We start from the raw sequence: 14163 nt of genomic DNA, 5'->3' as shown, positions 1-14163 counted from the left end.
TTCAGTTATCTGGGGTGTGTTCTTAGAGATGGAATTGCTGGATCATACGGCAGCTCTCTGTTTTCCAGCATGGTTGCAGCAGGGTATGTAACCCCCTACACTGCTCGAGGGTTCCCTTTTCTCCACATCCTCCAACACTTGATATTCTTTTTCTTCTTTTTCTTCCCTCCTTCCTTCCTTTTGCTATACTACCTATTATAAGGAGCGTAAAAGTGATCAGCCCACTTGTGACTCCAACCATTGCTACAATAACCAGCTTCTTGAAATGTTACCTGATAGCACCTCCCCTCCTGTGCAGAGGTGCTCTAGTTCTCTGTTCTGGGGTTTTCTCTAATGCCGTGGCAAGGGGCATCTGCTCTTGTCACAAGGACTAGCTATCAATAACCCCACATAACAGAGCTCCTCCCTGCCGCAGACTTCACTTCCCTATCTGGAACATTCTTCCTTTGTGTAGTTAACTCTCCTGCATCCTTTAGAACTCAAATGTCACCTACACTGGGAAGCCCTCCCTGATGACCACTCCCTCCCCCACAGAATCAGACTCTGCTCATAGCATCCTCTCCTTGGCACAGTTTGTCATGACATATTTATTAGTGTGCCTATTGAATTAATGCTTCTTTTGCTTGCTAGGCTGTGAGCTCTGAACAGAAGAAGACTGGGACTGTCTCGTTCACCTGCCATTCTTGCCACCTATTAGGGGGCACAGCCATTATCAGATGCTCAGAAAATCTTTCTTAAATCAATTATTTTATTCAACATTGAGCATATTTTTACTGAATACCTGCTTTAGAGATAGGGATAAAATTCCCATAGAGCTTAAATTCTAATGAGGGGAAAGATAAGAAAAACAAGTAAACATATACTATGGTAGTTGGTAACGGTTGCTTGGGAGGAAACTAGACCAGGACGAGAGGGGCAGGAGCCAGTCCACACAGGTTCATTAGGGTAGGCTCTGGCCATGTTCAGACCAGGGACCTGGAGGAAGGGAGGCATGTGCTGGGGGGAGGTGCTTAGGCAGAGAAATGGCGGGGATAAGGATGGAGCAGGTGAGGGCACATGGAGACGTGCTGGCCCAAGGCCAGTGGAGCATGCAAGGGGGAGCTGCCAGGGGACACTGTGAAAGGCTTCACGGTGGGTGGCATGGGAATGAACTCATGGCCAAGACATCCTAGAGAGGAGGTTTGGGGGGCACAGCAGAAACCCCGAGGGACCCGAGCATTGTCTTCCCCTCCCTGCCTACCCCCGGCAACACCTTGCCTTGTGTTTTCTTGCATTTTTCAGCGTCCCTGGCTTAGGGCCCAGGGTCCCACGCTTAGTAGGTGCTTTCTTGATAGAACTAACCCCTTTCAAGAAAATGCCTAAAACCATTTTGCTCTAACAAGCTGTCTCAGCACAGGTGTGTGTCCAGAAGAAGACAGTTCAAAACACATTTGATTTTAAACTTCGCTTCCTTCTTCCTTAGCACCTCTCTTTTTGCCGGCTCTGCTGTGCTAATAACATCAGGAGTAATCATCTTTTTCAATTTAGAGAATGTTTCTCCAATTACTCTCTCTGCTGAGCTCCAAACAGCCTTCAAAGCAGTGACTCTCCACTGTCCAGAGACGATCAGGAGCACGGGCTTGGCCAGCACTGATTGACAGCCCAGCAGGCAATTCCCCTGAAGTTCCTGGACCCAAACCCCTGCTTGCCCTGGACAGGGACAATGAGGTCCTCCTTTCCCAGACAGGCTCACAAGGCGAGGTCACCAGCCCGACATCCACCAGACAGGCTTGGACGCTGGATTTTTGTACCCCCTCATCGAGGCTCCTGATCCCTTCAGGAAAACGTCGGGAAACATGAGGGCTGACCACCCTGCTACCCCCAGCAGAGGAGCCCAGGGTTTTGACCAGAGACACTTCCATTCAATTCCAGGACCCACTGTGTCAGGGCAGGAGGGGGATGGGCTGCATTCTCAGTGACCACCAAAATAGCTGCACCCCCCCCCCCAAAAAAAAGGGGAGCCCCATCCTTCTAGCAGCTGTGTGAGGAACTCTGAAAGAGACCTGCTCACCAGGGAGAGGTAGGGACAGCCTCTGGCATCTTTGGCAAGCAGTTTCACAGCTTGAGCCCACGGGCCTGGAGTCTTTTTCCTTTAACTGCCACCTTCTGGAGGCCTGGCCATTGCCAACCTAATCCCAGAGCCCAGGATTTCTGCCCTCCGGTTTCTGGCAGCTGAGTGGAGGAGTGGCCATTCTAGCCCAAGCTTGGACTTGACCTCTCCTTCTCCTCTTCCACCTCAACTGCCTCTTACTCCTCATTCTGGTCACTCAGTTATTGGAGTCTCCTTTCACCACAGTTGCTGGGCACTGGAGACCTACGGGTGAATGACGACCATTCCTCTGGGCAGGAGGAGCTCACGCTCCCATGAGGGAGATGCACACATGTCCACACCTACACACTGTGGCCTACTGCAGTCTGTTGTGGGTTGTTGAGGGGGGTGTCCCAAGGGCTGCCAGAGGACTCCTGGCCCAGTCAGGGAGCTCAGGGAGGCTTCCCTGGAAGGCTTCCTGGTAGAGGTGGTACCTGCCCAGGCTGGATTTTAGGATTAGGAGGCATCTGTCACAGAAAGAGGTTTTTGGACAGAGGATTTCCCAATAGCATAAGCTCGATGGAGTAAGGATTTTTGTTTGGTTTATTACCCAGTACCTGGAACAATGCCTGGTATAGTAGATGCTCAATAGACAGATACTGAAAGAAAGAAGAAAAGGGAGGGAGGGATAGAGAAAGAGAGGAGGAAAGAATGAATGAGCCTGAGGTGGATATACTAGCAATGACTGGGTGTATTCTGAGGACCAAAAGTACAGTAGTTCCTCGAGGCTGTGGTTTAGGTGGGTGGGGCTGGGAAACGGGCCTTATCTCATCCCATTGTTGCTGGTGTCCCTTTCTTATCTCCACCCTGGGTCCAGAGCTCCTTCGGGGATGAGACCATTTTTTCCTTTCCTGGTTCCCCAACCCCTGGTACATACACTGAGTTGATGTACACACAGGTTCTGAACCTGTGCTTGGTGGTGGAGACACGCAGATGACTCAGACTTCGTTCCCCTCCCTGCCCGCTCTGGCGGAGGAGACAGACAGTAAACAACGGCTACAACAAGAGGCAGAATGACCACAGAGAGCCACTACAGAGGTTCAAACAAAATGAGACCAAGCAGGGGGATGGATGAGTTTTGCTTTGGTAGTGAAAAGCATAAAGGTCTTAGAGGAGAAGATGGCATCGAACAGCATGTTAGCCCTAAGCAATGGTCCAAGGGGGATGTTGCGTGGGAAGAATTCCTAGTAAAGACAGCAGGTTCAAAGATGTGGTCGCCCAAAGATGCGAAGGTGGAGCCGGGGGATTCAGTGGGGAAAGGGAGGCTGGGGTTTGGGATGCTGTTTGTTTTTAGGGGTTTGGACTGGATCCTCTTGGATTACCATGTGCACACTTGGTTGGGGCTGCTGAGTGGTCCCACTTCCCAGGAGCCTGTCAACTGCCTTCTCTCCAGCAGGCGGGGGGCTCCCTGCTTCCTCTGAGTCCTTTCTTTTAGCCTCCCCAGGTACCTACTGACACAGAGCCTCATTCTGGGTCAGGCCCTAGCAAAGGGCAGACCACAAAGACAGAGTGCCTGGCACAGGTTCCCTCCTCTCCTCTTGCCACATGTGCTCCGAAAGAAGGTGCCAGTCCTTTTTTCGGTGGGGGTGTGGGGGTGTGGGAAGAAAACTGCAGAAGGGAAATCAGCATCACAGAACATCAGATTCTCAAGAGATATTAAAGATCTTCTAACCCTCCTTTCTCATTTAACAGATGAGGAAAGTGATGTCCAGACAGGCTTGTGCTGCAGGCCTGGTGCTAATAGGGCATAACCAACTTGGTAGATAGACACTGCCATAGTCCAGCCAGAGAAGGGCAGTGTTTTCCTTTAGGCAGGACCTGACCGATACTCATGATCCTTATAATCTGTGGGCCTTGCAGACCCAAGATGAGTCAGGCTTCTTGTGAGTCAGTCTGTTGACAAGCCATCCTTGGCCATTCCTAGCCCATCAGAAATAGAAGTCCAGGGGAAGGGGATGAACAGGCCAATTTAATTAGTGTGGGCTCTAAGGTACCTTAAGGTAGCCCTATTAAATTAAACAGCCTAGGGGAAAAAATAACTGTAATTATTTCCTTCAACTCCCTCCAATCTCCATGCTTCCCTCATTCACAAAACAACCTTTAAACTAGGGGCTTCCATACAGACAACCATAGACTAGGGTTCGGTATTTCCCCTTTTCGGTACCCTTCCCAGGCGATCTCCAGGTCCCCCCAGAGAACGGAGTGCGTCCAGAGGCATCCGTAGGGCCTGGCTGTATTCTAATTTAGGGAGGCTGTTACACTGAGTAGAACATTATTCCAAAAATGCACGAGTCTCCTTCCTGAACCAATGCAGATCGGTTTGCTGCGGGGCATTTCTTTTAAAAGCCCCTTTTCTCTTTTCAACAGATCAAAATAAGCAAACTTTAATGGTAGGGAATTATTCTTTATTTTGTTGAAATTTAGTTCTGAGTTTTCCTACTTGAAACGTGTTTTCCCCAGGACACTGACCTATCCTTTAATTGTTTGGTGCGAGGCATGTTAGGGGGAGGGGCGTTACTTGTTTATTGGAACAGCGCAGTTAAAAAAAAAAAAATCAACCTAGGCTAACAGTTTCAAGGCTCCCCTAAAGATGTATCCAAACAGGCAGCCAATCAGCGCTTACACAGCTTTTTCTGCTTGACTCTTTTAAAGAGACAGTGCCGACAGTGTTTTATCACATTTAAAGAGAACCGCGCTCTGAAAGCAGTCTGAAAATGGGGGAGTCTTCCCCTATTTCGCTGGTTTCTGGTCTAAGAAGGGAGTCATCGTGTCTACTTGGGGTTCTCAGCGTGGACAGAGAGGAGTCCGCGGCAAATAGCTGGGTCACTCTGCCAGCACCCCCCCCCCATTTCCCATTGTACACCTGGGTCACTGACAATGGAAGCTTCCCCTCCCCCCAAGCCTGACTCTCCTGTCCCCCCCCCTCCCGAATTTAGCTCCATTTATTTGAAGTTTGCTGATTTCTGTGGCGCGCATTTCCACGTTGCAGGGCACCCAGGTGACGCCCCGGTACCCGGGAACGGCACAGTCTCCTGCGGAGAAGCCAAAGGGCTAACTTGCGAGGGTTGCCAGACCTTAGAAATTTGGGAGCAATCACTCTCCCTTCTCTTAGCACAAGTCCCCCCCCATCCCCCCAGACTCCCCAAAGCACGCCGTGGACCTCTATCGCGCGGCTCCACTTTGGGGCTTTCCAAAGTATTTTAATGATGTAGTAAAGGAGCAGCCGCGCGCCTCGGCGCCGGCTCGGGCCGCCCAGCTCGCAGCGTGGAGCCCGGGGCCCGACACTCGGAAGGCGGACAGGGCAGGAGGGAGGGCCGGGGGCGGGGCGGCTGGGGAGCTGACTGGAGTCTGAGGAGGGGGTCGGGGTCGGAGCCCAGTGGGGAGGGCCGGCGAGGGGGAGGGGGAGATAAGGGCTGGGCCGGCGCGGGCCGGGCTAGGGGGGTGTTGGAAAAGAGGCCAGGGGCAGATAAGGGAGAGGGACGTGGCGGGAGGGAGCCGGTGGCGCTCCGCTTAGGGGTCCGCGCCCCCTCCCCTCCGACGCTGCCGCAGCGCCCCCCGCCCCCCTATGGTCCCCGCCGCGGAGAGCGCCGGGCAAACCCCCTCGTCGCCGGGGCCAGGAGACGAGAGCTCCCCCGGCCCGATTCGAGTCCCCTCCCCACAGCCACAGAAAAGAGAGGCGCGCGCCCCCGGGCACCCCCGGCTCAGCCGCAGAAGCAGGGGCAGCGGCTCGGTGGAGGCGGCCGCAGCGGGGACTGCCGCGGCCGGGCGCTGACAGGGCGTCCCTCCCGGGCCGCCGGGCCCGCCCCCGCGCGCCGATTGGCCGAAGCCGCCATCAATCGCAGGACGTTGACGCCCGCCTCGCTTCCTCGCCCGGGTAGCCACGTTCGGTTGAGCTCCAAGTAGACCAGCGGCAGCGGCGGCGGCAGCGGTGCCGGAGGCGCAGAGGGCGGCGCAGGCGGAGCCGGGCGGGCGGGCGCACGAGCGAGCCAGCGGGCGGCCGGGCCGGCGGGCGAGCGGCGGCGGCAGCGGCACCCCAGGCCGAGCCGGCGCGGGAGGAGTTCCAGGGCGATGGGGCCGCGGCCGGGGCTGACGCTTTGACAGCTGGAAAGAGCGCGGAGCCAGCGCCTGGGGGGGGAGGGAAGGGAGCGCGGCGAGGAGAGCGCGAGCGGGCGAGCGAGCGAGGCCGGGGAGGGGGCCGGGAGCGAGGGGGCAGCTCGGGAGCAAGCCGGAGCGGTAGCGGCGGCGGCGGCGGCAGCGAGGCTCGGTGCCCTCTTCTCCGCAAACCATGTTTGCCAAAGGCAAAGGCTCGGCGGTGCCCTCGGACGGGCAGGCTCGGGAAAAGTAAGCCCTATTTTCCAAGTGGCGGCCGCGCCGTCGCCGGGCTGCGGGAGGGCGGTGGGAGGCAGGTGGGCGGGCGGGGGCTGCTGCGCCCCGGGCCCGGCGCCGCCTGCCTGGCCCCTTCCCCGAGGCCGCGGCGGGCGGCGTGGGAGAGCCCATTGTTGGGAGGCGGCGGAGGCCGGGGCGTCGGGGGGCGCCGCCGGCGGAGGGGGCACCTGGTGGCCGCGGGGCGTGCCGGGCGCGGGGGCCCCGCGGAGAGGGGTGGGCGAGGTCCCGAGCGCGAGCCTGGGCGCCCGCAGCGGCGGCCGCACTTTGCCCCGCGGGCGCGGGCAGGGGGCGCGTGGCTCCCGCAGCCCCGAAGGCTCCTTTTGTCCGCCCGCGGCGTGAGGAGTGCGTACCGGGGGCTTTGTTCGGCGGGGAGAGCTCTCCCTTGCTTGCCCCTCGGCCTCGCCTCCCGCCCCGCGCTCTCCGGGGCGCCGCGCTGGGCAGGGACGGCGGCGCCGGCTTGGCCCTGGGCTTGGGGGACAGTTGCTTGGGGGGGAGCTGATGAGGGTGGCGCTTTGCTGCCCTCTCCAGAGCGCGCTGAGCACCCCGGAGTCCAGGACTGAGTCTCCCCGGACCCTCAGAGCTGGAGAGAGGGTGGCAATGAGTGGGTCGGGAAAAGGAGGGAGGCTCTGGGGTCGGGAGGCTTACAGAGTTTGAGAGACCTAGGCGGATTTGGCCCCGACGCCAGTTGGAAGTTCAAGTTTGGGGGGCTGCTCTCTAGCTCTCACGGCTCGAGGCAGTGCGTCCCCTGGTACCCACCCCCTGACTGCTTCCACCCGCGGCCCCAAGACAGGGCCGAGCTAGCTGCTCACCTCTGGTTGGGGCCACAATGGGACAGCGCAGATAGGGCTGGAAGCCGGCTGGCAAGGTCCAGAAGCGAGCGCCCCGTGTGATCTGACGCCTTCCCTCTTTTTCTGTGCCCCTTGCCCACTTTCCAGGTTAGCTTTATACGTCTACGAATATTTACTGCACGTAGGAGCACAGAAATCTGCACAGACCTTCTTGTCGGAGGTGAGTGGAACTCCCCCCACCAACCCCCATCATCCAATTTCTTGACACCCCCTCTTCCCCACTATTCTTAGAGCCTTTGTTTTCAGGAACAGCCACTGTGGCCACCATTTTGAATTTTTATCACCTTTTGGCATTTATTGTTAGTTGGTCTTCACAGCCTTTTGGCTCCGGGAAGCCCCCAGCCCACCCTTCCTCTCTGCTCCTCTTAAGCGGTCTCTGCTCTCTGCTTTACAGATTCGATGGGAAAAAAACATCACGTTGGGAGAACCGCCTGGGTTTTTGCACTCGTGGTGGTGGTAAGTTTGTGTGATAGTTTTGCGTGTGTTTGTTTTGTTCTGAGACCTGGGTCTGGGTGAACAAAGACAGGCAGCCTGGAGCAGAAGCCCACGCCTTAGCTTTTGGGCTTGGCACAGACCAGGGCGCCTCTGGACATTCAGACTAGGGCTGGTGAAGGAGGAAAAGGACAGCAGAGGCTGGTTCCTGAAGTTTTTGCTTCTCTTTCCCCTCCTATTGAGAAGCTCCTAAATCATGCCTAGTGTTTATATAGAAACTCCTTTACTTTCCTATCTCTCTCCGGGGCACCAGGCCGGGTCTTGAAAAAACCTTGAAGGATTTTTGTCAATTCTACATGCTGCTTTAATTAGAGGGAGTGGGGGTGGGGTAGGGTGGGGAGGATACCAGGTCTGTTTTACAGCTGGCCTGTCCCTTCCTTTTTCTTCTGTGAGCTCCAAACCTTTAGAGAGCAGCTCTACTGGGTCCTTTCCCAGGCACCCTGAGAAAAAAAGCAAGAAGGGGCTGCCACTTCCTTTAAAGATACTGATTCAGACTGACTGGACTTTCCTCTCCTCTGTGGGCCCTCCCCTCAACCCCCAGCATCCCTAAAACCACAAAGTTTCATTTTACCAAGAACCTTAACTGGTTGGTGTTGACCTCACAGAGTGCTGATAGTCGGTAGTTGGTAGTTGGTGGCTTTCCCTTATTTGTGACCCTTTCCCTCCTTTATCTGGGTCCTGCTGGGGTGGGACCTCTGTCGGTCCAGGTCTCTCCTTGTAGGTTTGCGTAAGAACAGGGGCTGAGGGTCAGCAGGAATGAGTCGCTGTGAGACCTGGCTGTTTCCCCGGGACCGATTGGTGGAGTCTCTGGCGTCCTTTTGAAAAGGACAAGAAAGCAGAATGGCTTTTGATATTTTGGTGGAGTTCAGAAGGATTGGAGTGCCACGTCTTGGGATCTTAGCTGTGCGTTTTTACCTGACCACCAGTTCAGGTTACTGTTCCGAGTCTCTTTGAAATACTGGGGGGCAGGGGGGGCGGCGGGGGGATGAAGTGTCTGTTCTAACTTGCACAGAGAAAATGCGTTTTTAATTATTTCTGCCAAACTTGGAACTGTGGTGCTGTGGCTTGAGGATTCTACCTGTAGGAGTGGGTGATAGGTTTTCTGGGGTGGTTTGGGAGAGCAGTATGTGAGCGGGGTGGGTGCGTCTGACCATCACGGATTTTTGCAGAACCTCGGGTTTAGGAGTAAAAGTTACTGAGAAGGGGGCCAGGGAGTTTGTAGTGTTCGAAATCTTTAGTGTGTGCTGTTAATCCAATGTGTGCTACTTCAGGGGACAGAAAGGAATGTTTTTGAGCCTCTATCTGCAGCTACTAGGAGCCTCCTGTTTTCTCGTTCTGTCTGATTTTCTTGTTGTGTCCATAAGCGGCACCCCCCAGCCCCTGCCCCAATCTTCTCCAGCCTTGTCTCAGGCCCAGGAACGGGGAGAGTCTGTTGTGCTGGACCTGAGCAGTGGTGGCTCTGAGCGGCTCTGTCTGTGGTCTTGGTAGAAGTTGCTTCCCTGCCATTCGACACTGAGCAAATGACAGCTAAGACTCTCCAGGTGGGAGGAAGCCTAGGCGCTGATTCGGAGTTGATCAGGCCCCGGAATTTGGACACCTTGAGCGAGATGGCTTGTTTGATGATCTGCTGAGTCGGTTGTTGCTGTTGGGGACAGGAGCTCTAGATTGGGAGTCAGACTTATGCCCAGGTGCCCATTTCCTTTGAGTGGTTCCCAGCCCTGGGCCTTGGGCTTCTGACCTGAAGAGGCTTTCTAGGGCCCCGTATTAATACCAGTGACTACCGCATGTTTGTGTAAGCTTTTACTGGTTGACAGATGACTTGTGGGTCTGTTCTCATGTAATCCAAAGTGTTAGAGTGACTATACCAAATCTTGGAGGCCCGTATGAGGCAGAGATATCTAGCCCTGCCCCTTGCCCCCTACCCCCACTGCCCTTTGCTGGATTGGTGGACAGGTGCCTCTCTGAGGAGGGCTATTTCAACATGAAAGGACAAGATACTGGGTTGTCGACTGCCTCTCCTTTGGCTAATTGATATGCATTCTTTAGGGGTGTGGGGGGGATGGTTCTTGCATAAGAATTCCTTGGGGGAGGGCCTGGATGGGACTGAAGGGTGAGATGGGAGGGGTGGGGGTGTGGGCTCTGGGCTCTGGGATTAAGAACCTGTAGGAAGTTCCTTTATTGCTAGTCACCCAGATTGCTCCGCCTATGAATCATAGTCCTGACTTTGACAGTTTAACCTTTTTGTGAAATGTAGCCATTTTGGTTGGGGGGATGGTGGTGAAAGGAGCACAGATGAAGGAGGCCCAGATTCTTACCCAGATTCCTACCTGTCCTATCTGGACCCCCATGAATGGGTTGTACTAATCCATCCAAGCTTCAGTTGCCTCTTGAATAAAGTAGGGTTAGTCACCTCCCTTAAAGCACCACCGTAGTACAAGCAAGGTCACGGGCGGGAGGCATCTAGCGCACAGTAGGTGCCTCATGGCCAAGAACTAATACTCTTAGGGCAAAAGTCTGGCTTGCCAGAAGATGTTGGTCCATTGTGTTTTCAAGCCCGAGTTTAAAGGCTGGAAATGTGGGATTAGAGCCTTTGGGAGACCCCGTGCTGTTAGCCCCATACGGTGTGCACTTGTTGCTGGTACACGAGTGATAATTAGTAACCCGATCTTATTTTATTTTTCAACTTGCAGCGTATTCTGGGACCTTTACTGTGCAGCTCCTGAAAGGCGAGACACTTGTGAACATTCGAGTGAAGCAAAAGCCTTTCATGATTACGTGAGTAACAAATTTTTAATCCTGGCAATAATTACAGGGTTGGATAGCTCTAACTTCTTTAGTACCAGAAGCAAATACACAGCCATTTGGCAGTGGTCTTTGTTTTCTCCTAGCCTTTTTGTTCTGCCCACCTCCCTGCTGCCCTTGCCCCGTTCTAACTTGGGGAACCGTGTTTCGTAATGTGGTAATTATGCAAAAGAGTATAGATACCTATCTGGAGGATAAAATGGTGGTGTTAGGGCTCAGCTGTAAGAGGCTGATGTTCAGAGCGGACAGTTAGCTAGCTGAGAAGGGACTGAGTCTCCTTGGTGTTGGTTTAATTAAAAAATTTGCCGTCGCCACTGCCACAAAACAAAAACAAACACGAAACTTGTGTTTCAGAGCTGAAGGGCTGGTTGAGTGAGAGTTTGGTGAAATGGACTCCTTCCTTACTTCCCAGGGAGCAGTCTTTTCAAATTATGTTTTGAGGTGTGTGTGTACGAGTGTGTGTATGCGCGCGTGTGTGGTTTGTTGGAGGGCTCAGGTTGTGCCCACTGAGACCATGTGTACTTTGAAGTCCTTGGCTGGTCCATAATCTTGTGTCCAAAATGTTCTTGTGAAGATAGTTAGTTTCATCACATCATAGCGCTTGCTACCCTATCATTCATCCTCTACCTGGGTGAGTTTCTTAAGATTTATGAAATGCTTATAAGAGCGACGTCCGCTGCATATCCATCTCCCATGGCAGTCCCCCTCAGAAAAAAATTAAACTCCAAACATGGGTTGGAGTCAGAATTTATGATCAGATGAAACACGATCTGGAGGAGGTGGGAGATGGAAGGGGAAGTGTCTGCAGTTCTTCCCAGCCTCCTTCCAGGCTTCATCTCCCGGTGGCCTTGTAGATGGGTATGTGTGTGTGTGTGTGTGTGTGTGTGTGTAAAAGAGTGTGCATGTGCACACGCACATGCACACAAGAGGTGGTTTATTTGGTCTTGCACTTTTTCATGAGGTCGGTAGGAATGGTCTCCAAGTTCTAGGGTATGGAAGTTGGTTTCTTGAATGTTGTCAGGGTCCACCCACTTGGTCAGGCCATGTGTGCCCCCTGCTTGCAGAGGGGGGACGCACCTAGGACACCAGAAACTGGCCTAGGACACGTGAACCCATCTGGTTGATTTTCACAAGTGCCATTACCATGAATGTCTTTTTGGTGACAATTGCTCCTGTAGTAGACAGAGTTAGCCGCTCCGCAGGAGGCTCACTGGTTTTGAGACTACTCAACGGGATGAACTCTTATTATGACTGAAAAGTTAATGCCCTTGGACAAGACCGCTGAGGAAGTGGACCTGTTCTTGTGCCTCTCCAAGGTTGAGAAAGAAGCTAGAGCATGGTACTTATGGTCTGGTAAACTTTTAGTAGTAAAAGGTGAGGTGACTGGTTCTCTTGTGATGTGGTTCTTCTGGGAAAATCCGTGGTGATGATCTTAGGGTTTCCTGAGCTGGAGGATGGGGGAGGAGGCCAGAAGGAACATTAAGCATATAAAAATAGTTGGTGAATTTGACCTTTCTACCTAGTAAAAAAAATCTTCCTCTTTTTTTTTTTTTTTAAACAGTTAGAGAGTACATTCCTGTGTGGCCAGTCTTGGCTGTGCAAATGGTTTTAGAGCTGTGGGGGATAGGTGGACATGCCTATTTCAGGTAAATCTCTTGATAGAGATGTCTTTGCTAACTTTTGCAAGACGTTGAAGAAGTTAATAATTTTTAACTAAGTTTGGTGCTCTAGCAAATGATGTGAGGTGGTGGCAATTTGTGGTTTGGTCTGCATCTTGAAATAATACGGGTGGCAGTGAAAGCTCACATGGGTTTGCTTTCCATAATTTATTAAGGAATGGTGGCAGAATTACGTGGCAAGTTGAAATCGGCATAGATGTGTAGAAGATGCTACTAAGTATTGCAGTCCCACTGATTGAGGCCCAGGATTCACAGATTTGGGGGAATAAAGCCCTTTTCCCTAGATTGGAATCCATTTGGTGTCATTGGCTTGAGAGTGAGGTCACGTGGGGGGGTGGAGTAATGAATGGCGACAGGGAGGGCACATCTGTATGGTGGAGGAGTTCCGGGGTGACATTGGATTGCCGGGGTGACAGAGGACCAACTGGTAAATTAAGAGAAATTTAAGACCATTAAGAAAAGGAACTGGTGTCTCTTCTCTTTGGCCTTCTCAGACCTTCGTGTCTTCCGTCCATCCCCACGGCTACCATCTAGTTAGCCCTCATTCCTTCTTGCTAGAATTGTTGTCTCTTTCCAAGCTCCCTTCCTCTTGTCTAGAATGCATGCCTCTCTTATCCATTCAAATCGTATCCATCTCTTAACTTCTTTGTGGACTTCTGTGATAGTTTCCAGCACACTCTGATCACCCCACCTCATTGTCTGTGGAGACCATCTATCTGTGTACACAGAGCCTTTGTTGGCAGCTCTCCATGTACTGGGCCCCCGTGCTGACCACTTTGGTTTAGTCTCTTGTTCCAGCTGCCAGTGGCCTGGTGAGAGGGGTATTGTTAATTCCCATTTTGCAGATGAGGAAGCCGAGGCCGAGAGAGGTGAATCCACAGCTAACGGGTAGAATGAGGATCCAAACACAGTCTGTCAGCGACTCCAGGGTCGCGGCCCCTGACTGCCGAGGCTCAGCCCTGCTGGTCCATGGCGAGTGTCATTCGTTCTCACCTGTTCCCACTACTTTCTCTTCTAGGCATGTCTTTCCAACTGCAGCTTATTAGTTTTTTCCCTGCCAGAGGCTGTTCATTCGTCTACAGAGCTGTCTGTCTCTGTAGCTCCCACAGTACCTTGCACACAGTAGGCGTGCGTGCTCATTGAATGAAGGGCTTGAAGACCTACGGGTAAGGAAAAATAGGTCATTTGGGCTCACTGACGAGCCTGGCCTAGAACGGCCATTGGCGTGTTGGAAGATGTTCCTTTGGTGCTTTCACTTTTGCTGGGTGGTCTTGAGCACGGTGTTCTAATGCTGGTTAACTAGTTACCTTACATCCTGTCGGTAAGAGTGGGCAGTAACTAGCCTTGGTGTGTGGGGGTAGTGAGTATCAAGTTCTTGCGGGGCAGGGGTCAGGGAGGGGTTGCCCGGTTGCTGCTGTGGGGCTGGAACGGTCTTGGGAAAGGACCTGTCTCCGCTCTTCTAGGGAAAAGATTTTGTGTTCCTGACAAATTGTCTCCCCTTCCTGACAGTGGGGTCAGGGGTCAGGTGATCATAAAGGTTCCTCTCCGGTCAAAGCCAGGCTGTAGGGCCTGGAATGAGCCAGGTGACTCAGTGGGGGAGGGGGTTTAAATTTTCTTTGAATTGCTGAGTTTTCATATGAGTCAGTCTGTCCTCTCTCCCGCCCTCCCCCCCAGCCCCCAAACACCTGGAATGTTATTTGTAAGCCCTGATGTTGACTACGTGTAACGTGGAGTGTTTGGGCATTCAGTACGAGAATAGACTTTTCTGAGAAATCCGTTTATCCTAAGTCAGAAGAGCCCCGAGGTCCTGGGAGGAGGCTCATGGGGA

General features: G+C 53.3%; 1 protein-coding gene across 3 annotated transcripts in view; it reads left to right on the top strand.

Annotated features, from left to right (window-relative positions):
- Window positions 1-6282: 6282 nt before the first annotated feature.
- The window catches only part of SSBP3 (single stranded DNA binding protein 3), a 161359-nt gene continuing 153478 nt past the window's right edge, over window positions 6283-14163 (top strand). For all 3 annotated transcript variants that reach the window (XM_045064572.1, XM_045064569.1, XM_045064567.1), the window contains exons 1-4: window positions 6283-6469; window positions 7450-7522; window positions 7757-7818; window positions 10545-10629. In XM_045064572.1, coding sequence (XP_044920507.1) covers window positions 6414-6469; window positions 7450-7522; window positions 7757-7818; window positions 10545-10629 — 276 coding nt within the window. In that variant the 5' untranslated portion in view covers window positions 6283-6413. The remainder of the gene's footprint in view (window positions 6470-7449; window positions 7523-7756; window positions 7819-10544; window positions 10630-14163) is intronic.

Source organism: Mustela putorius, unplaced genomic scaffold (assembly GCF_011764305.1).
Source record: "Mustela putorius furo isolate JIRA1106 unplaced genomic scaffold, ASM1176430v1.1 tig00003853_pilon_pilon_pilon, whole genome shotgun sequence".
NCBI classification, from domain to species: Eukaryota; Metazoa; Chordata; class Mammalia; order Carnivora; family Mustelidae; genus Mustela; species Mustela putorius.
Note: the sequence above shows the minus strand (reverse complement) of the source record. Positions and strands in the feature narration are given on the sequence as shown.